Source organism: Microcebus murinus, chromosome 2, assembly GCF_040939455.1.
Source record: "Microcebus murinus isolate Inina chromosome 2, M.murinus_Inina_mat1.0, whole genome shotgun sequence".
In the NCBI taxonomy this organism is placed as follows: Eukaryota; Metazoa; Chordata; class Mammalia; order Primates; family Cheirogaleidae; genus Microcebus; species Microcebus murinus.
Window position 1 is genome coordinate 100,226,840 of NC_134105.1, and position 21,757 is coordinate 100,248,596.

General features: G+C 40.6%; 1 protein-coding gene across 2 annotated transcripts in view; it reads left to right on the forward strand.

The window, feature by feature from the left end:
- Window positions 1–669: 669 nt before the first annotated feature.
- The window catches only part of PIP5K1A (phosphatidylinositol-4-phosphate 5-kinase type 1 alpha), a 43,651-nt gene continuing 22,563 nt past the window's right edge, over window positions 670–21,757 (forward strand). Inside the window, exons 1-2 of one of the 2 annotated variants that reach the window (XM_012767543.3) lie at window positions 670–1,191; window positions 21,587–21,618. In XM_012767543.3, coding sequence (XP_012622997.1) covers window positions 1,110–1,191; window positions 21,587–21,618 — 114 coding nt within the window. In that variant the 5' untranslated portion in view covers window positions 670–1,109. The remainder of the gene's footprint in view (window positions 1,192–21,586; window positions 21,619–21,757) is intronic. The other variant, XM_012767545.2, reaches the window with a different exon arrangement.

Consider the following 21,757-nt stretch of genomic DNA (forward strand, 5'->3'; position numbering starts at 1 on the left):
AGTCCCAGCTAGTCCCAGCTATTCGGGAGGCTGAGGTAAGAGGATCGATTGAGCCCAAGAGTTTGAGGTTGCAGTGAGCTATGATGTCGCTGCTGCACTCCTGTACTCTGGCTGGGTCAACAGAGTGAGATTCTGTCTAAAAAAAAAAAAAAAGAGAGAGAGAGAGAGACGACCGAAGGCCACGAGACCATATCACAACCTTCCAGCCATCCAAGCCCTTCTACTGTCAATTATCTGTGCTCAAGAGGCATGGAAATATGGAGATACACAGAGAAATTCTAACATTCTGGTCTTCATACTAATTCTCCTGGGTTTTAATAAATTACCCTGTAGGTTGTGAATCCTAGTGGAGATCTGAAGACCTGTCCCTGAACAGACCGTAAGCTTCTTTCCTGGGCCGTGAATTTGAGAGGACCGGCGCGGCCACCTCTTATGCCAAGTTCAGAGCTCTCAATAATTCTTCCAAACAGCCGAATCAAAGTTGACCTACCGAGCCACCGTAGGGGCTGTCAGCGGACTAGGGCGCGCACATCTTTAACCGGTGGATTTGTTGGGCTTTAAGTACCCGCCTCACGTGATCATCAGCGGCCTCCGGATTGGCTTTGCTTCTCTCCCATAGAGGAGGTGGAAACTCTGAGAAGAAGGTCGGGCGCATGCGCAGTGTCTGGATTTCCTTGGCCACCGGGAGTGGAGCGGAGGGGTTGGGCGATAAACAGGCTGTGGCTAGATTGGAGGGGGAGGGGGTAGTTGCTCCTCCGGTACTTCTCATGCCTCGTTTTTCCTTTAGGTGTGGTTTGGTCCGGACGCAGGGTCCTAGCAGCCGGCTTAAGATTACTCGTTTGTGAAAGGGGAAAGAAGCTACTGCGGAAAGCGGTTAAAGTTTCGGAGGGAGGGCGAGACGGGCGTTTCCCCCCATGCCAGGCGAATGGTGCGGCCCTGAGCTGGTCTAGGAGCCGGCTCGACGTGTCTGAGTGAGGCCCCTAAAGGGGCGGGGAGGTGGTCCGCAGAACGCCGGTTCTGTGAAAAGACGTGGGGAAGATTCGATTCCGAGAAGAGGAAGAGCCGGGTTGAAAGGGAGCCAGGCCGCTGAGGGGGAGGGGGCTGCCAAGATGGCGTCGGCCTCCCCTGCGCCGTCGGCGGTCGGGTTTTCGTCTTCTGATCCCGGGGTCCCTCCCGGTGCCTCGACTTCAGGTAAGCCGGGCGGAGCGTGGGCAAGGGGCTGGTGAGGAATGTGTGATGGGAGGAAGAGCGAGCCCCGTGAGGGCACTTGTAGCTGGGAATGTCTTAGGGGTTGCCGGTAAGGAGGACAGTGGGCAGACTTTCAAATGGCAGAGATTTCTGAACGAGCAGGGGGAGTCTGAGGAAAGGATGAGTTTAACTGAGAAAAGAGAGGATGTCGAAAACGTTGGCTATCTTTCAGGAGAGGTGGTTGTGGATTTTCAGGAGGAGGGATAGAGATTGAAGGTGGGGTAGGAAGGAAACAGAAAAGAAACGGAAGGCAGTAGAGAAACTAAAGTAAATGGAGGCCTGATAAGTAGAGAGGAACTACTTGGTGTGAGAGGCAGGTAGAATCCAAGTTGACTGTGAGTTAACTGGATTAAAATGTTGATGAGAAGCTATGGGTCTTAAAAGGTATTGAAGAGTTACAGGATGCTTTCGGTCCTAGGGAGTTAGGGAGTCGTGAATTTTGTTGGGGAGTGGGAGTTGTTAAAGCTGTCGTTTGCCTTAGAGACTCCCCCCTAATGCGTCATTCCTTCTCACTTCGCACCCCACTCTCCATACGCGCGTGCACAGACACACATACATGCTGTCTCAGATTAACTCCTTTGGTGACTCCCATCTCTGGACTACCTAACTCTGGGAAGCAATGGAAAGTTTTGAAGAGATCCTGAAGAATGTGGGAAATGACGCTCAAAAGACTCTAAAACAAGGCCAGGCATGGTGGCTCACGCTTGTGATCCCAGTGCTTTGGGGAGGCCGAGGCTCGAGGATCGCTTGAGGCCAGGAGTTCCAGACCAGCTGAGTAACATAGGGAGACCCTGTCTCTACAAAAAAGAAAAAAACTTAGCTGGACTGTGGTGGTGTGCCTGTAGTCCCAGCTACTTTTGAGGCTGAGATGGGGGGATTGTTTGATTCCAGGAGTTCCAGGTTCCAGTGAGCTGTGCTGGCGTCACTGCACTCCAGCCTGAGCAACAGAGCAAGACCCTGTCTCTAGGGAAAGAAAAAAAAGAAAAAGAAAAGACCTTAAAAACAGACGGGAAGAAGATGGAATGGCGTCTTGAATTGCGGTAGAGACTGAGGAAAGTGATACTGGGAATTAGGCCTGAGTAAAAGAAAGACAGGTGGGGGCTGGCTGTAAGTGCTGTAAGGGAATATTGCATAGTAAAAGATGGACTGAAAGAATGCTTAGGCTGTATCAGGAGATTGGAACTTGGAGAAGGGAACCAGGTAATAGAGCTCAAAGTAGTTAAAAACTAATGAAGATTGAGGGAGGGCTGAGGAAGCCCACAAGAAAAGAAACAGATTGTGTGTAGGAGGGAAAATGTGTGTATGTTGGGAGGGGAGCGGGTGAGTCAGAAACTGTTCTAGAGCTTCCATTAGAAATTTCTGGTGTCCCACAGTAACTGTTGCCTCTACATTGTGAACGGAGAGGCTGCCAGATGTTGGATGGTTTACTTGAGACTTTGACATTTCCTTAGGCCTGTAATTGCATCCTTACCATTTTGTATTGGCTGAATAGATGATTCCACCTTTTACATTCCAGCTCAGGGAATACCTGGTCAGTAGTATCTTCTTAAGCTGCAGTTTTGTTTACATATATCTATTTTTAGTTTCTTGGGGGGTGAATTTTGCCTTTTCTGTAAAAGTATTATAGGGTCAGAACAATTCATGCTGCATTCTAAGTGTGAAAAAGGATAAAGTAGACTTTACAAGTTTTTTAATACAGTAGCTCCTTAATTTGAAACCTGCTCCCCCCTCCCCAACCCAGAAAGAAGAATGGTTGTGAGTGGTCCTTATAAGCAGACTTCTCAAGTCAGGTATTCGTTCTGTGAAAAGCCAGGTTAATCTTAAAAGCAGTGTGTTAATATTCCAAAATCTGATTCAGCCACTATCTTATAGAATTACCTGCCAGGCATACTGGTTTAGGAGTAACAAGGAAATATTTCTTTGTTACTTATTGATACATCTTCCTCTTCTGTCTCTACTCCTATTTCAGATGGTCCTAATATCTTTTTTAGATGTTACTATTTGATATTTTTGTAGGTGTTTTTGTCAAATCTAGGGCTAGCGGTTAATTCAGATTGTATAAATGTTCTTGTTTTCACCAGAAAGTCAAATATTAGGCTTCAGTGGACTTTACAGTTCCTTGACCCTATGTTTGTATGTGAAGTCAAGGTGTAAAAATCTCTTAAGTTAAAAATAAATGGCCTTGGATTCTTTTGTTTTTTTTACTTTTGTTTCTCACACTCTCATTCTCTGCTTCTTTGGCAAATATTGAAATAGTTGGATTAAGACAAATTCTGTTCATAAATATACCTAAAAACATGGAATTATTGTATGCAGATACCAAATTGTTGACTTTTTTGTATGTATCTGCATATTCACTTAGGTTTGGGCTTAGTGAATTTAATAGAATTTTTTCTTTCAAGGATATATTTTTGAAAAGTATAAGATGTTTGATTCTGATGCAAAAAAGGCTCTAAAGAAAGGGTTTTATTTGTGGTTGGAGAGAGTCTTCTCTGTCTAGATGATACCAGGAGAATTAGAAAGTTGACAGGAATAAGTGATGGTTTATGATTTTCTGAATTGTTAAAGGCCTTCTAATAAGGCTGGCCTTGTAGAAATTCAAGGTATGTGTGTGTTTCAACCATCCTAAAACCAATATATTGTTCTTAGATTAGTTCAACTCCACTTAAGTTTTGGTGAAACCCTGAAATTCTAAAGACAGAGTTCTCTGGCAATGCAAAAAATTGGTATAAAATAAGAATGTCACAGTTCAGGAACAGATGGACTGACATAGTTTTAGATTAGCCACTCATTACCTTTGGGGGCTCAATCTTTTAGCATTCAAATTGAGAAGGAGAGTTATTTAGAAGAGTTGTTACCTGCTAATATTAAATGCCTGTCTAGATTGTTTCACCTTTAAGCCAGAGCCACTCTTTTATACTGCTGACAAGTGAAATATAGAGGCCGAAGCAAACCATAAGCTCTAAGAGATGTTTAATATCTTTTCCCACTGGAGTAATTACCATGTTTGGATTTGGGGGAAGCAATTATAAATGAATATCAGCTTACAGCAGCCATCATCATGTGCTTGTTCTTACAGTTTAGTTGTTAATAAAAGATGATGCAATTTGCTGTCTAGTCTTAGCCATTTGGTGTGTAAAGGAAGTTTATTTGTTCTCTCCCATTCTCCCCCATCATTATTTGGACAGTGGCACCACTTAATAATGAAATCAGCCCTGACGAAGTTCTGTTGACAGTGCAACCATCTGTCACGAGTGAGTAGAGAGCCTGTTTCCCTATCTCTAGCTTAACTTCTTTTAGTCCATCAAGACCTTGAAATTCAGCTGTTTACCACCATGAAGAGTGTAAAGAGTTTCTGTGGAGACTTGAAGTTAGTGGAAGGGTTAGAAAGGAAAGTTAAGATGCTAAGGTGTCCACTGCTCCCCTGAAATAAGAGCTGTGCTATAAAATCACATGTGACTCCCCCAAGGAGAGAATTTGGAACCATAGATGATCATGAACTGTAGCTTCTGCTTCAGACCAGAACGTTTTTGAAATTGTCACCCCTCACCTGGATGACTTTATCAGGAACACAAATGATTTGGAGGTAACTTTACAAGCTCCTTACCTGACCACCCCCCCCACCCCCCATAATTGCTGAGGGAAACCCCAGAGGATGCAGGATTGAAACATTTTTGCTTGGGACCTTTATAGTAGGGCCCCTCGCATTCCATGATTCTGGTGGCTTTGTTCTTCTGGTCAGAGCCCCCACTGGCATCAATGGTAGGGGTTCTTGTTGATGATTTTTTGGTTTGTGTTCTTTATATACAATGTAAGCCATTTATTTAAGAGGCTCTGCTCTCTTTTCCACTTCTTTCACTCTAGTGAAAGTAAAGCAATTTAGACCTCTTTCTTTACTTGAGTAGGAAACTGAAATTTGGAAATGTAAAGATAGAATACAATGTAATGTAGTCAGAATATCACCAGATAACATTTTGGTTGATATTTTATAAGTAGGGAGAGAGTTTTCTGCTTGCTCTCCCCACAGGAGGGTTTTGATCCACCCCATCCCACTTTTCTTTTGTTTCCTTGGTAGATTCTGCTAGAAGACTGACATCAGAATGTCATTGTTTCTGATTAATCATTTATTTCTGCTATGGCTGTTCAAGCCCAATGTCAGTGTCAAGTATAATTAGCCTTATAGGTTATCTGGTATCTGATATTAATTGGTAATGTGTACTTACAAGTTAGCTTCGAGTATCAAAATAATATTTTGCTTCTTTTTTTTTTTTTTTTTGAGACAGAGTCTTGCTTTGTTGCCCAGGCTAGAGTGAGTGCCATGGTGTCATCCTAGCTTACAGCAACCTCAAACTCCTGGGCTCAAGCAATCCTGCTGGTTCAGCCTCCCGAGTAGCTGGGACTACAGACATGCGGCACCATGCCTGGCCAATTTTTTCTATATATATTAGTTGGCTAGTTAATTTCTTTTCTATTTTTATAGTAGAGACAGGGTCTTGCTCTTGCTCAGGCTGGTTTTGAACTCCTGACCTTGAGCAATCCGCCTGCCTCGGCCTCCCAGAGTGCTGGGATTACAGGCATGAGCCACCCCTCCCAGTCAGTGTTTTGCTTCTTTTTTTTTTTTTTTTGAGACAGAGTCTCGCTTTGTTGCCCAGGGAGAATGAGTGCCGTGGCGTCAGCCTAGCTCACAGCAACCTCAAACTCCTGGGCTCGAGTGATCCTTCTGCCTCAGCCTCCCGGGTAGCTGGGACTACAGGCATGCGCCACCATGCCTGGCTAATTTTTTTTATATATATATATCAGTTGGCCAATTAATTTCTTTCTATTTATAGTAGAGACGGGGTCTCGCTCTTGCTCAGGCTGGTTTCGAACTCCTGACCTTGAGCAATCCGCCCGCCTTGGCCTCCCAAGAGCTAGGATTACAGGCGTGAGCCACAGCGCCCGGCCAGTGTTTTGCTTCTTAATGTCTGTGAGCTCTTGTGGGTTGATAAAAACTCTTCTGATTAATACCTTTTCTCAAATATGTGCTAATAGCTGTTAAGTATTTTATTAGCCTGTTTTTCTTTGATAATATAATAGAAACTATAGCCTATGAAGTGAATAACAGAGATAACACAAGGCCATCAGCAGAACCTAGGAGAGGGAAGGTGGTTATTTTATTTTTCAAGCTGGACATTTTCTCTCCTAGAATTTTAAAGTATTTTTAATTGACATAAAGTATGCAACAAGAAGATGAATGTTGTCAGTTTCTTTTCCTCTCTTCCTTTTACTAGGTAAAAGTGTACTTCAGGAATGCTATTTCCTGATAGCCAGGTTGAGGGAATTTCTGGCTTTTTTATTTTTTATTTTTAATTTTATCATTTAAAAAAATATTTTTTCTTTTATTCGTTAAAAGAATTTTTAAAATTCTTGTTAACCAGATCAACAGCACAGAATCTCTGTTTTTGAATGTTTGGACTAATGATGTTTCCTGGAGGAAAGCCCTTCCTAGCCCATTTCCCCTATTGTACCTCACTTCTCCATCCTATCCCATCAGAAGAAACTTAATTTCCACATGTGTTCATCCTGTTTTGTTCATATCTCCTATGAGCGTTTATTCTTTTACTATTTTCTGTTTGAAGTGAACTTTTTTTCCCCTCAATCCCTCCATCTTGTTAAACTCTGTCTCCATTTTTCTTTTTTAAAATAATTCTTTTTTTTTTTTTTTTGAGACAGAGTCTCACTTTCTTGCCTAGGCTAGAGTGAGTGCCGTGGCGTCAGCCTAGCTCACAGCAACCTCAAACTCCTGGGCTCAAGCGATCCTCCTGCCTCAGCCTCCCGAGTAGCTGGGACTACAGGCACAAGCCACCATGCCCGGCTGATTTTTATAGATATATATTAGTTGGCCAATTAATTTCTTTCTATTTTTATGGTAGAGACGGGGTCTCGCTCAGGCTGGGTTTTTTTTGTTTTTTTTTGAGACAGAGTCTCGCTTTGTTGCACAGGCTAGAGTGAGTGCCATGGCATCAGCCTAGCTCACAGCAACCTCAAACTCCTGGGCTCAAGCGATCCTCCTGCCTCAGCCTCCCGAGTAGCTGGGACTACAGGAATGCGCCACCATGCCCGGCTAATTCAGGCTGGTTTTGAACTCCTGACCTTGAGCAATCCGCCCGCCTCAGCCGCGCCCCGGCCAATCATTCTTTTTTGTTTTTTCTTTTTCCAGTAGAAGCAATGCAGAGTCATTTTTCTTTTACCTCCAGTGAAATTCCAGTCTGTTTATTTGTAATGGCTGTATTTAATATGTATTAATTTATAAACATCTGATTCCTGGAAACTGTCTCTGTTTCTGAGATCTGAGGAAGACTTAGGCAAAAAGAGAGGAGGGCAGGTCCCTTCTAGGGAATACAATATATGTTATTATTATTTGCCTTGTGTATTAACTAAGCAATATGGAATTAACCCAGAATAAGCACTATCCCAAAGAATTAGTGATGTTGATGGGGACTAGGCTTAGGGGAGATGAGCAAGGGAAGTTGGGGGGAGGGAATGGGAAGAGGTGTTTTTTTTTTTCCTCTTTTTAGGATGTTTAAGATCTATAATTCGCTAGAGTATATTAACCTTTCTTTGCACAATGTAGTTAAACAAATACTGTAAACTTCAAGCTCTCATTGACAACCTGTGTAAAAGGGACCTGATGACAGGGAAGTAACTTGGCCTTATGTCTTATTTCCTTTGGTGGGGGTTAAGTATATAAGGCAAATAATAATTGCCTGTAAGTGCATTCTTGGGGCAATTAATGCTCATTATGATATCATTAAATATCATTAGGCTTTCTCTGCTAAAATATGTACATTCTAACCCACCAAAATTCATTGCTTTTTCAAGATAAATAGAGCCAGATTTGGAAATAGAATCGAGAGGTGGTTATCTGCTCTAAATCTCAAATTTCTCTTGGCCATGATTGGCTGGCTATTCAAGAGACCTAGGCCTTTTAAGGAAGGACTTGAATTTTCTTCCGAATTTCAACCAAAGTTTTGATGCCAAGGGATACATATTTTAGGCCTGAGAACCATGAAACTTGCTCTTACAAAACTAGAAGCAGAAGTTCCCTAGAGGGAAATGTGGGGGTATTTTAATTTAACTCCCCCATTTTCCAAATTAGGAAGCTGAAGTTCAGAGAGATTGTTACTAGTGGCAAAGATATGTAAATGATATATATTATTAAGATGAATCTTAATAAATTTGGGGCTCATTCCTTGCTATACTACTTTTAGTTAGCTATAGCTGAGGTGCTCCCAGGAGTGGTAGACCAAACTGGTTTTCAGCTTTTGTTTCGAGGAACATCCTTACCTTTCTGACTTTTTCCTAGAAGGTCCTTTAGGAAAAATTGACACCTGCTAGGAAACAAAATTTAACTTTTTCTCTGAGATGTGGCTTGGTTTTCCTAATTGGCTTGGTTCAGTTATTATTGAGCGTGTAGTGATGGCACAATTTTTTTTTTTTTTAACACTGTTGCTTAGAGCTATGTCTCAGCAGTACTTCTCAGAAGGCAGGCTGACATTTCAGAGTATTTTCATTTGGAGAACATCTTGTGCCTCCCACCTGCAGGAGTATAGTTAGAATGGCTTTCAATATTCCAGGTTGACTAGGACCAAAGAGATTGCTTCAGATATTCCAGCAAACAACTGGGTTGATATTATTGTTGTTTTGTTTTGTTGTAGGGGGTTTTACTTTTTGTTTGTTTGTTTGTTTTACTTTTGTTTTTTTTGTTTTTTTCTCTCTTTAAAATCTCTTGCTGTCAGTCTTACCAACCAAGAGTCCACTGAGAGTTACCATTTTGCTTCCAAAAAGCCTGCTTATCGCTTTGTCAAACTCCTGACTTCAAGCCATCCTCCCAGAGCACTAGGATGACAGGCGTGAGCCACCACACCCAGCCTGCCTATCTCTTTGTGCTGTATGTAGGAATCATTGATATATTTATGTAGTAGTATTGGTAGGTAATTTAATTGGGTTTCTGAAATTGCTTCTCTATGACCTATTCAGGTAAAACTCCAGTTGTCTGAGGAATGCACATTCAGCCAGCCTTTAGCATCCCAAATTACATGTGTACTGTAAACATTGAAGTCAGTCACACACTGGCTCTTAGTTTCTCATCTGGTAGGTGATGTCATCTTGTCTCCGACGGAAATGCTTCTCCCCTGAAAGCTCAGGGAGAGGCTCTGCTATTAAGGCCAACTCTGTTTTGTTCCACAGGCTGGGGAGAAAACAACTTGTTTCATAGCTATTCGTTGTCTGAAATATGTTAAATTATTTAATTTAATGCCAGCCCATTCCCCTCTCTGAAGTTTACCTTTTTAACCCTTCTCAGAATTATATTAATGGTTTTTCTCTTCCTTCCATTTTCTCCTTCCTCTCAGTAGTGAATCTTAGTTGCCAGTGGCTTCAGTAGTAGCACATAAATTTATGGAGAATAGTGGTGTTTTGCCAAGTGGCTAGAAACCAGCTTTTCCAGTACTTTATTCACCACAAACACAATTTAGGTGGGGCCAAAGACCAAAATGGAATGCTTCCTTAAGACTAGTACAAAGTTACTCAGAAAAAATTTCTGTGACACAATGTGATGATTCAATTTTGTATTATAGCAAGAATTGACTGGGTTGTTACCACTTTGGCATTTGACTTGACTGGTTATGCTGTTCTGAAATTATCTTAGTAATATTAGTGATTTCCCACCTTATTTTCATCGTTTACAGGCTTTTTTTTTTTTTTTCCTTTCTCCAACAACATTTCCAGAAGCAGACAGGCTAGATCTTTAAGATTTTTCAAGTCTTGGTATCCAGGAGATATGCTGAAATTGGATATCCCTGTTTAATAGGAGTCCTAGTATTCTGAAGGATATACTTCCCTTTTTTAGAGAGAACCTTTTATCATATGTGCTGATATAGGTTTGTTTCAAGTTGTATAGGTGTCTCAAAGTAACATGTATTTGAGAAAGAGACTGTGAGAGTATGAGAATCATACTTATTTTTAACTTGGGACTGTCAGCAGCATTCTAGGCATTTTCACATTTTTCCTTCTAGCTTATCTTTGCAACAGCATAACATGATTATAATGAGCTTAATGATTTAAGCTCATGATTATAATGAGCTTAAGTTAATGTGTGTACAGGGAGTGATGGTGATTTTTATGTGTGGGACTATTAAGTTGTGGTTTACTGGGAAAAATGGTTTATAAAGCAAAGAGAATGACAGTAAGGGTTTCTCTGTTTATACCTTTTTAATTGTTATATGTGCATTAAAATAGTTACAGAAAGTTTATGTAGTTAAGGAAAACTAGAAATGTTACAAATTAATAACCTAATCTCTATATCCAGAGATTCTTATAACATTTTGGCATACAGTCTTCTGAACTTTTTTATGTGTACCAGTACAAATAAATTTATTGATAAAGATATCACACTATGTAATTTTTTTAAGCCACTGGGTTTGTGGTACATACTATATAATTTTTGACCTTTTTCCACTCAACACATTATTGTGACATCTGATCCAAAACATGTATATAAAAATAATGGTTATATAGTATTCAATTTTATCATTGTACAGTGATTTATACCACCAGTCCTCTCTTATTCATTTAGATTCTTTCCAATAGCAGTATCTGTGCAATTATATATATATATATATATATATATATACAGTGCTACAATGTATATACATCTTTGTCCACTTGACTAATTATTTCCTTAGGATAAATTACTGCTTTGGGATCAAATTTTAGATAATTTTTATTTCATAGTTTTAGAGACAGGTCTCATTCTGTCACCCAGGCTGGAGTGCAGCGATGCTAATGTAGCTCACTGCAGCTTTGAACTTCTGGCCTCCAGTGATCCTCTCACCTCAACCTCCCAAAACATTAGAATTATAGGTGTGAGTCACTGTGCCTGGCCTACATATTTATTTTTTAATTTATTATTTTTTTTTTTGAGACAGAGTCTCACTCCGTTGCCCAGGCTGGAGTGCCATGACAGCGTAGTTCACAGTAACCTCAAGCTCATGGACTCAAGCAATCCTACTGCCTCAGTCTCCCGAGTAGCTGGGAATACAGGCATGTGCCACCATGCCCAGCTAATTTTTTTCTTTTTTAATCTGGAAGCTAATTTTTTTTTTTTTTTTTTTGAGACAGAGTCTCACTTTGTTGCCCAGGCTAGAGTGAGTGCCGTGGCATCAGCCCGGCTCACAGCAACCTCAATCTCCGGGGCTCAGCGATCCTCCTGCCTCAGCCTCCCGAGTAGCTGGGACTACAGGCATGCGCCACCATGCCCAGCTAATTTTTTTGTATATATATTTTTAGTTGGTCAATTAATTTATTTCTATTTTTGGTAGAGACGGGGTCTCGCTCAGGCTGGTTTCGAACTCTTGACCTTGAGCAATCCGCTCGCCTCGGCCTCCCAAAGTGCTAGGATTACAGGCGTGAGCCACCGCGCCCGGCCTGGAAGCTAATTTTTTATGTATATATTTTTAGTTGTCCAGCTAATTTCTTTCTTTTTTTTTTTTTTTTTTTTTGAGACAGAGTCTCGCTTTGTTGTCCAGGCTAGAGTGAGTGCCGTGGCGTCAGCCTGGCTCACAGCAACCTCAAACTCCTGGGCTCGAGCTATCCTTCTGTCTCAGCCTCCCGAGTAGCTGGGACTACAGGCATGTGCCACCATGCCCGGCTAATTTTTTGTATATATATCAGTTTGCCAATTAATTTCTTTCTATTTATAGTAGAGACGGGGTCTTGCTCTTGCTCAGGCTGGTTTTGAACTCCTGACCTTGAGCAATCCGCCTGCCTCGGCCTCCCAGAGAGCTAGGATTACAGGCGTGAGCCACCGCACCCAGCCTCTTTCTATTTTTTTAGTAGATATGGGATCTTGCTCTTTCTCAAGCTGGTCTCGAACTCCTAAACTCAAACGATCCAACCACCTCAGCCAGAGTGCTAGGATTACAGGCTTGAGCATGAAGCCACCCTGCCTGGCCTTTTTTTTTTGAAACAGTTTCGCTCTGTCACCCAGGCTAGAGCTAGAGTGCAGTGTTGTCATCGCAGCTCACTGCAACCTCAAATTTCTGGGCTAAAGCAATCCTCTTACCTCAGCTTCCTGAGAGTAGTTGGGACTGTAGGCACAAGCCATCATGCCTGGCTAATTTTTCTATTTTTAGTAGAAACAGGGTCTCCTCTTGCTCAGGTTTGCCTTGAACTCCTGAGCTCAAGCAGTCCTCCTGCCTCACCCTCCCAGAGTGCTAGGATTACAGTCATAAGCCATCACATCCAGTGCTACATATTTATTTTTAAAGCTTTTTGCTAGTTAGTGCCAAATTGCCTTCAAGGTGTAGAAGACCACTGAACAAAATGTACATGCAGAAGCTTGATTGCAGAGGAACCTTATAAGTGAAAAATTCTAGCAATCTGGATTCACTCCAGAGTGAAATGGTTTGGGGGTACAAGTTTTGTGACCACTCCTGGAATTTTTGTGCCACAGCTTCTCCTTCTGTCATTTTTTGACATTTATCTAGAATTGCAAAAAAAAAAAAATCATCTCACATTTCACAGTATGATGCTAGGGATTAGATCAGGTCCAGTTCATATTTTTTTTTTCAGTTCATAATTTTAAACTTTCAAATTTTTATTAAAAATATGCTTATTCTGCCCTAAGCCAGTAGAACCCCAAAAGTAAGTGATAACTTTCTGTTTTTCCTCATTAGGTTTCAACTTTCTGTGCTGTGGGGTCAGCCGTAAGAGAGGTAGATCTGATGTGTATCTGTGCTGAAGAAGCATGAGCTCCTTGCAGTAACTAGCAGCCAGCTCCTCTTTCCCATAACAATTGTAGTCTTTTTGTAGTGGTAGCACATGGTCGTCTTCTGCAAAAGGCTGTGGACGTCCTGCAAGCATTATTGACTATAGTTCCCATATCCCTCTGCCTTGTCCAAAAAAGATGTTATCTTAACATACAATTCTCACAGTTCTACAGTATAATATGAATATTGACTACCTTTAGTCTCCCTCAGAATTCTCCTGTAACTTCATTTCCTTTTGTTTCAGCAAACTAGTCTCTCAGTCTTTTCCTTTTTCTCTTTCTATAGTACCTCTCATTTCACCTGACTCTTCCCATCTTGTAGATGGGGTTTCATAATTCACAATGATGATGATAATTGCTAATATTTATAGAGCGTTTACTGTAAATTAAGTATGTACATGACTTATTTAATTCTCAACCCCATGAGGTATGTGTTATTATTTCTACGTTTTATAGGTAAGGATAACCAAGGCTTAGAGAAGTTTTAACCAATCTGTCCAAGGTTACCTAGTTAGTATATATTGGATCTGGTATTCAAACATAGCAAACCTAGGTCTTCTGATTTCAGAGCCCACATTGCTACTCACTGCGCTGTTATTGCTCTCCTCACTAATTTGAAAGCCTGTGTCTGAACTAACCTGACTTTAAACCAGATTAAATATTTGTTGTTGAATGTGTCCAGATTAAATATTTGTTATTGAATGCATACTGTATGAACCAGGAGTCCTTGGTGAAGGAGAGAATAGTACAGAGGAAACTTCTTTCTGACTTTGGCCTTCCTTAAAAAGCAAAAAAAATCTGAGCTCCACAGTGCATAGTATGTGGAATAATTGATCATTCTTTCAGAAACTATTTTAAAAGTTAATGTGGACTTTTGCCAAGGATTAACTAATTCTGTGGTCAATTCTAAGATCTCTAAAACAAAACAAACTTTGAGTTTGCTTATGGGAAGTGTTCTTTTTGTCCATTCTAAATTCAGTATTCACAAGTCTTATGGTTTTGATCAGAGCAAGTCATGGTCCTAGATAACACCCCCAAAAACCTAATAATCTGAGATGAATGGAGCTTTTTTTTCCCTATTAAAATTAATGGTTATTACAAAGACAAAAAGGTACTTTCTACCACCAGAAAGGACTATAATATCTGTAAAATCCAAACTGCTCCTTCAAGTATCTCACTTGAAGGACAATTTCTGCTCCTAGAATACTGGCATTGTCTGATTCAGAACAAAGATAATTTCAATAAAAGAAACGAAAGGTTGGCTGGGTGTGGTGGCTCAGGCCTATAATCCTAGCACTCTGGGAGGCCAAGGCCAAGGCCTAGATGGGAGGATTGCTTGAGCTCAGGAGTTCAGACCAGCCTGAGCAAGAGCGAGACCCCATCCACCCTTCCATCTCTACTAAAGATAGAAAAACTAGCCAGGCGTGGTGGCGTTGGCCTGTAATCCCAGCTACTTAGGAGGCTGAGACAGAAGGATCACTTGAGCCCAGGAGTTTGAGGTTGTGGTGAGTTACAATGAGGCCATTGCACTCTAGCCGAGGCGACACAGTGAGACTCTATCTCAAAAAAAAAAAAGTACTTTCTTACTATTTTTGCCAGGGATATTGTTAACTATTGCCAGAGAAGCAGAGTATTGTTACTTCCCTAGAGAGGAATTGAAGGAGAACTGTACATTTAACCCTTTATCAGTGACAATGAAAGACAAGGATACTTCAAGGGAAGACATATGTGTTCATATTGTCCATTAGTAAATATAAGATTTATTTGGTTTGTTAGAGCATTCTAGTTCCCTTGGTGCTTTCTTGTCCCAGCAATACTGGCCAGGAAATGAGAAACAAAAGATGATTTAGAAGAAAGAGAGTTGAACTGGGGATAAGGAATATGGGTTCCAATTCTGACTCTGTCACTGCCTTTGCTTTGTGATTTTGAGTACGTCCCCTAACCTCTGTTCTTCTCTGCTCTTACTTATAAAAAAGAGGATTAGACAAAAAATCTCAAAGGCCCTTTCTGAATTGTGAATCAATAATATAAATGGTTATTTGATTTGTGCCTCAAGGAGCTAAGTTCTCAACTTGGTCTGTTTAAAAATCAACTTTCATTAACAGCTGTAGAGTTCAGCTAAACTGAGCATGCCCTGGCCAGAATTTTAAAGTTATTTCCCAAAGTGAGTACACCCTTGCTCTTGGAGGTCTTTTCCATTCTTCTTACTGCAGAGGAACTGGGGCTCTAAATCACCACAGTTGGCTCTGTACCATCTACTGACCCATTCAAAAACAAGTTATATGAAACTTTTTTTTAATGCAGACTATTTGTTATAGCTTTATTTTTTGCTTCTAATAAAGCAACATTAGCTAGTTTTTAGAAATGCTTTTTGGCTAGGGCATGTTAATGTAGTTGGAATCTCAGTCATGGAAGAAACAAACTCTATAGATGGACATAAATTGGGAAGTTAGTGTAGTATAAAAATAATTTCATTGTTAGAACTTTATCCTTATGGCGGCTTACTTTTGCCTGAGAATATCTTTCAAAAAAAAGCCAGCTCAGTTGAAGAAGCTTGCTTTATTTTTTTCTGTGGTATTTTTTCGTTAAATTTTTATTGTAAAATTTCTCAGGTATACACAAAGTAGAATAAACTTCCATGTACCCATCACTGGCTTCAGAAGCAACATTTTTGCCAATCTCATTGCACCTATACATTCCCATTTCTCTACCTTTATCCCCTGGAATATTTTATTTATTTATTTATTGGCCAGTTAATTTCTATTTATAGTAGAGACAGGGTCTTGCTCAGGCTGGTTTCGAACTCCTGACCTTGAGCAAATCCGCCCACCTCGGCCTCCCAGAGAGCTAGGATTACAGGCGTGAGCCACCTGGCCGGCCTCCTGTAATGTTTTAAAGCAAGCCTAGTCTCCATAAATACTTCAAAATGTATTTCTATAGATAAGAAGTAGGGCTGAGGGAGTGTAATATAACCATAGTAGTATCGTCACATCTCCAAAACAATTATTTAATTTCTCTTCTCGAGGCTCCTTTTTCTGAAATGTCTCTTTTATAGATTTTTCCCCCCTCTCTGTCAGGCATCCAAACAAGTTTCATACATTATATTTGATGGATATATCTCTCTTAAGTCCTTGATTAAATAGTTCCCGCTCCCAGTAGTATTGTTTTGAGGGCCAAATGAGATATATTTGTAAACTTTCAAAGTGTTATGCAAATATAAGTTGTTTGGTCATGGGAGAGAAACAACCTTTCTAAAAATCTGTCAGCATTGCAGTTTAGTGTTATAGTCAGCATTAAGGAGAAATAGGAGAGTATAGTGATGGAGAAAAAAGAAATAATTCAGCATTGAACTGGGGCTAAAATGTATTCAAATTGAGCCAGCGAGGAGAAGCTGGCCTAGGACCTTCTCCGTAGCATTGATTGCAAGCCATCAGCCTGTATACCTACCCTTAGGTAACAGGCTCTAATGTGATACATGCCACATTTCCTAAGTGTGGACTAATAATGTAGACATTTGAATAATGATCCTTCAGAGTTTTGGCTTAGATGGGGAAAGACAGATCCCAAAATCCACAGAAGACTTTTCTCCTAAGGAAGGAAGAGTAAATTTTAATGTTGAAACTGTCCTATGCTCAGTTTCCCCGCCTGAAAAGGTAATGACATGTGGATCATAGGTATGGATTATAAAATGATAATATATATCTACAATATTTTTCACAGAGATACTAGAAAAAAAATTTTTTTTTTTTTTTTTTGAGACAGTCTTGCTTTCTTGCCCAGGCCAGAGTGAGTGCCCTGGCATCAGTCTCGTCACAGCAACCTCAAACTCCTGGACTCAAGCAATCCTGCTGCCTCAGCCTCCCCAGTAGCTGGGACTACAGGCATGTGCCACCATGCCCGGCTAATTTTTTGTATATATATCAGATCTTCCTCCCTGTTCACATGGTCTGAGTGTTATTACTTAGACCCCAGTATCTTTTTTTTTTTTTTCCTGCTTCAGCTATGTGTGCTCTTAGAATTAATTTTGCACTTGCAGATAGCTAAGCAGTTGGCTCCAAAATTCCACTGAATGAAGTCCTTCCATCCTCATTCTAGGTTCTTTGTTAGAGTGTAGCAGCCCTAAAGCTACATGTTTGTGTGATAAAACTAGGAAAGGTAGCAAAGTAGAACTTTTTAGAGAGTAAGAAAGACTCAGACCCACTCTTTGCCTTGATATCACTTGTCTGCTTTTGTATCCATTGTTAAACTTTGTCCAGTGACTTTTTTTTTTTTTAGACAGTCTTGCTTTGTTGCCCAGGCTAGAGTGAATGCCGTGGCGTCAGCCTAGCTCACAGCAACCTCAAACTCCTGGGCTCCTGCTGCCTCAGCCTCCTGAGTAGCTGGGACTACAGGCATGCACCACCATGCCAGGCTAATTTTTTCTATATATATTAGTTGGCCAATTTCTTTCTACTTATAGTAGAGATGGGGTCTCACTCTTGCTCAGGCTGGTTTCCAACTCCTGACCTTGAGCGATCTTTCTGCCTTGGCCTCCCAGAGTGCTAGGATTACAGGCATGAGCCACCATGCCCATCCTGTCCAGTGACTCTTTACATACAGAGGAGCCTATTTTCTAGTTGATTAACTGCCAGACTAGGACTGGATGCTGGCTCTTCTTGGTTCTGCCAAGTCCCCTCCAAACCCTTTCCTGTGGGGTAAAAGAGGAGGGATTAGGCCAAGCACTGATCAAAGAGTCTAGGATCATGTTTGCTTCCTCAACTGAAAGCATATAGATTTCCTTATTGAGAATCACTAATTCTGTGGGTACGAGTATGCACAGAAACATGAGTATGTTAGGGGACAGGACAGCACAAGCTGAGGGGTTTGGCAGGAGTCAAGTTCTTTCAGATGCTAATTAGAATTTCATGAAGGTCTAGGTAATTGAACATTAAACTTTGCTGGGGGCCCAACTTTGCTGTTGCATTAAAATGACATGTAACAACATATTTATCTAGTTACTTTACATTCTGTATTTTGATTTAGTTTATCTCTTTAATTTTTACATAAGCCTTCTTCTAATATAGGTTCCTCTTCATTTTAGTTAAATACAGGAAACAGTTTGCCTGCTGTAACAGGTGGACCAGATCTCTGATTTTTAAATAGCTCAGGATTTTGACTATCAGCCTAAAAGTGTGTAAGATGTAAGAGGTTTGACTTTTTGTTGGTGAACAACCTTAAATTCTGCAGTAACTTATCAGCAGTTTTAACCATAAATTTGAGTTGTCCTGGTTTATTTTTCCTTGAAAGCTTTAATTTAAGGTGTCAGTTGTAATTTATTATACTTAGCTATTCACCCAGCTAAACTTGAACTGATTGAAGAGGAATCATCCTAGAAAAGGTGTAGATTATTGGGCTCTGCTGGAGAGAAGCATCAGTGAAAATTGGTCTGTTTTTCCAATTTTCTGGGTTTTTTTCTGCAGCACATCTTCCTTAACAGTTATATGACATTGCTCATGCCTCCTTTTTTGAGCAGAGAAATGAAAACCATCTTACCCATTTTTTTTGCTACCTTGCCTATGAGGAAGGAAATTTGGCTGCTCTGCTGATTGGTACCTTAGACACATAGTGCTTTTCTACTGCTAAGAGCTATCGTAGTCTATCAGCCCACTATTATATATTCTGAAATGCAGGGAGCCCTTGATCATTTTTGTTTTAATCATAATTAGAGCTTTACCTGATTGTTCTTAATCCTGTGTGTCTCTATTGCTGCCTCACCATTAATCCATATATATGGACTGGCATCTTCATAGTGAGATATTAACTTACATTGTTAAAGATTCATTCCGTTCGGGCTCTTCTTTTTAATTTTCTTTACTGTAGCTAATCTTTATTCCTTTGAATTCTTTTTTTTTTTTTTTTTTTTTTTTTTGAGATAGAGTCTTGCTTTGTTGCCCAGGCTAGAGTGAGTGGCGTGGCGTGGCGTCAGCCTAGCTCACAGCAACCTCAAACTCCTGGGCTCAAGCAATCCTTCTGCCTCAGCCTCCCTAGTAGCTGGGACTACAGGCATGTGCCACCATGCCCGGCTAATTTTTTCTATATATATTAGTTGGCCAATTAATTTCTATTTATAGTAGAGATGGGGGTCTCGCCCTTGCTCAGGCTGGTTTCGAACTCCTGACCTTGAGCAATCCGCCCGCCTCGGCCTCCCAGAGTGCTAAGATTATAGGGGTGAGCCACCACACCTGGCCTCCTTTGAATTCTTTTTAGCTAGGTCAAAGTGATATTTCAGTGGTCTTTCAAGATAAAAGCCAATATTCTCCAATATTAGGGCAAGAAAGTCTGTCTTTCTGAGTTGATAATGTGATCATGTGTTTCTAATGTGATCATGAGTGAGTTATGGGATTGCAAACCCTTTTAAGAGTTGATCTAACCTTTCAGATTACATTTTCTATAGATACAATAATTTAGTCATTTTCTAAACATACTTCATATATATTCTTTTATTTATATATATGTATATCTTTTTTTTTTTTTGAGATAAGATCTTGCTCTGTTGCTGGGGCATGAGGGCAGTGGTATCATCATAGCTCACTGCAAACCTCAAACTCCTGGACTCAAATGATCCTACTGTTTAGCCTCTTGAGTAGCTAGAACTACAGGCATGCACCACGTCCAGCTAATTTTTGTATTTTTTGTAGAGATGGGGTTTCGCTGTGTTACTCAGGCTAGTCTTGAACTCCTGGCTGTAAGTGATCCTCTGACTTTGGCCTCCCAAAGTGCTAGTATTACAGCCATGAACCACCACACTCAGCCTAAACATACTTATTCTTAAAGTCTTTCCTAAATTTAAGTTGATAAAAGTCATAAATAATACTTGTGAGATTTAGCCACAGACATTTTTTTTTTTTTTTTTTTTTTTTTTTGAGACAGAGTCTTGCTCTGTTGGCCGGGCTAGAGTGCCATGGTGTCAGCCTAGCTCACAGCAACCTTAAACTCCTGGGCTCAGGTGATCCTTTTGCCTCAGCCTGCCGAGTAGCTGGGACTACACGCATGCGCCACCATGCCCGGCTAATTTTATTTATATATATATATTTTTTTTTAGTTGGCCAATTAATTTCTTTCTATTTATAGTAGAGATGGGGTCTTGACTCTTGCTCAGGCTGGTTTCAACCTCCTGACCTTGAGCTATCCTCCTGCCTCAGCCTCCCAGAGTGCTTGGATTACAGGCATGAACTACTGCGCTCGGCCAACACAGACATATTTTATACATCTGCAGTGAATAAATATTTAATAAGTAAACTTTAAATGCTAACGAATTCCTGTCAAGTTTACAGCAGAATTCCAGATAGGGATGTAGGAATGCAGAATGAGCTTCTTCCTGCACTGAATACTTTCTCATTATTTTTTGACAATGTATTTTGGTATACTTAGCTCTTCATTTTCATAGACCAACTCTTTCTCCTGAAATAATTAATACAGGAGTAAAATGCCATAGATATGTTCTAAAAGTTCTTACCCTTTTAGCTCTAAAAGAAAAAATTATCAGTCAAGCCCCAGTGTCTCCAATGAGTCTTGGGTATCTCTCATGCCCTTTCTGTTTCTTTTTTTTTTTGGAGATAAGAGTCTTGCTCTAACACCCCAGCTAGAGTGCAATAGCATGATCATAGTACACTACAACCTCAAACTCCTAGGCTCAAGTGATCCTCCTGCCTCAACTTTCCTAGTAGTTGGGACTACAGGTGTGCACCACCAAGCCTGGCTACTTTTTTCTTTTTTTAGTAGAGACAGGGTCTCGCTTTTGCTTATGCTGGTCTTGAACTTCTGAGCTCAGGGAATCCTCCCGCCTTGGCCTCTCAGAGTGCTAGGATTACAGTTGTGAGCCACTGTGTCTGGTCGTGTCTCCCCCTTCCCCCTGTTTCAACCGTGGTATCAGTGAGCCCCTCTGACTCTGATGGTTAATTGTATTAAGAATAGTTATATTGGCCAGGTGCAGTGGCTCATGCTTGTAATCCTAGCACTCTGGGAGAGGCTAAGGCAGGTAGATTGCTTGAGCTCAGAAGTTCAAGACCAGCTGGAACAAGACCAAGACCCTGACTCTGTTAAAAATAGAAAAATTAGCCAGGCATGGTGCCACACACCTATAATCACAGCTACTCAGGAGATTGAGGCAAGAAGATCCCATGAGCCCAGGAGTTTGAGGTTACAATGAACCATGATGACACCACTGTACTCTACCGTGGGCAACAGAGTGTGACTATGTCTCAAAAAAAAAAATAGTTATATTTCCCAGAGAAAATACGAATACTTGAATAAGAAAAGGGGCTAAAACAAGAATGGGATGTACATAAGACCTCTGTGAGTATGGAGGTGTAGGAGAAAGGGACATTTAAAATCACTATCTGGTAAGGATCTGGTATCACAAGAGGCAGGAATTTATGCTCATGTTGTTTGACTCATACCCTGATCTTTTTCATTGTGTTTGATAGAGATTGTGTGTGTGTGTATGTGTGTACATGCTTATGATTGTATTTTATTTATTTATTTTACCAGCATCTGGAATTAAGAGACCCACGGCATCTGAGGTGAGTTTCATATTGATATAATGGTTGCTAAAACGTTAATCTGGGATAGAAGGATACCTATTTATGACATCTTTATTTTTCTTACTTAGGTCTTAGTAGATGAACAAAATACTTACATATCTCTTTGGTAGGCTAGAAA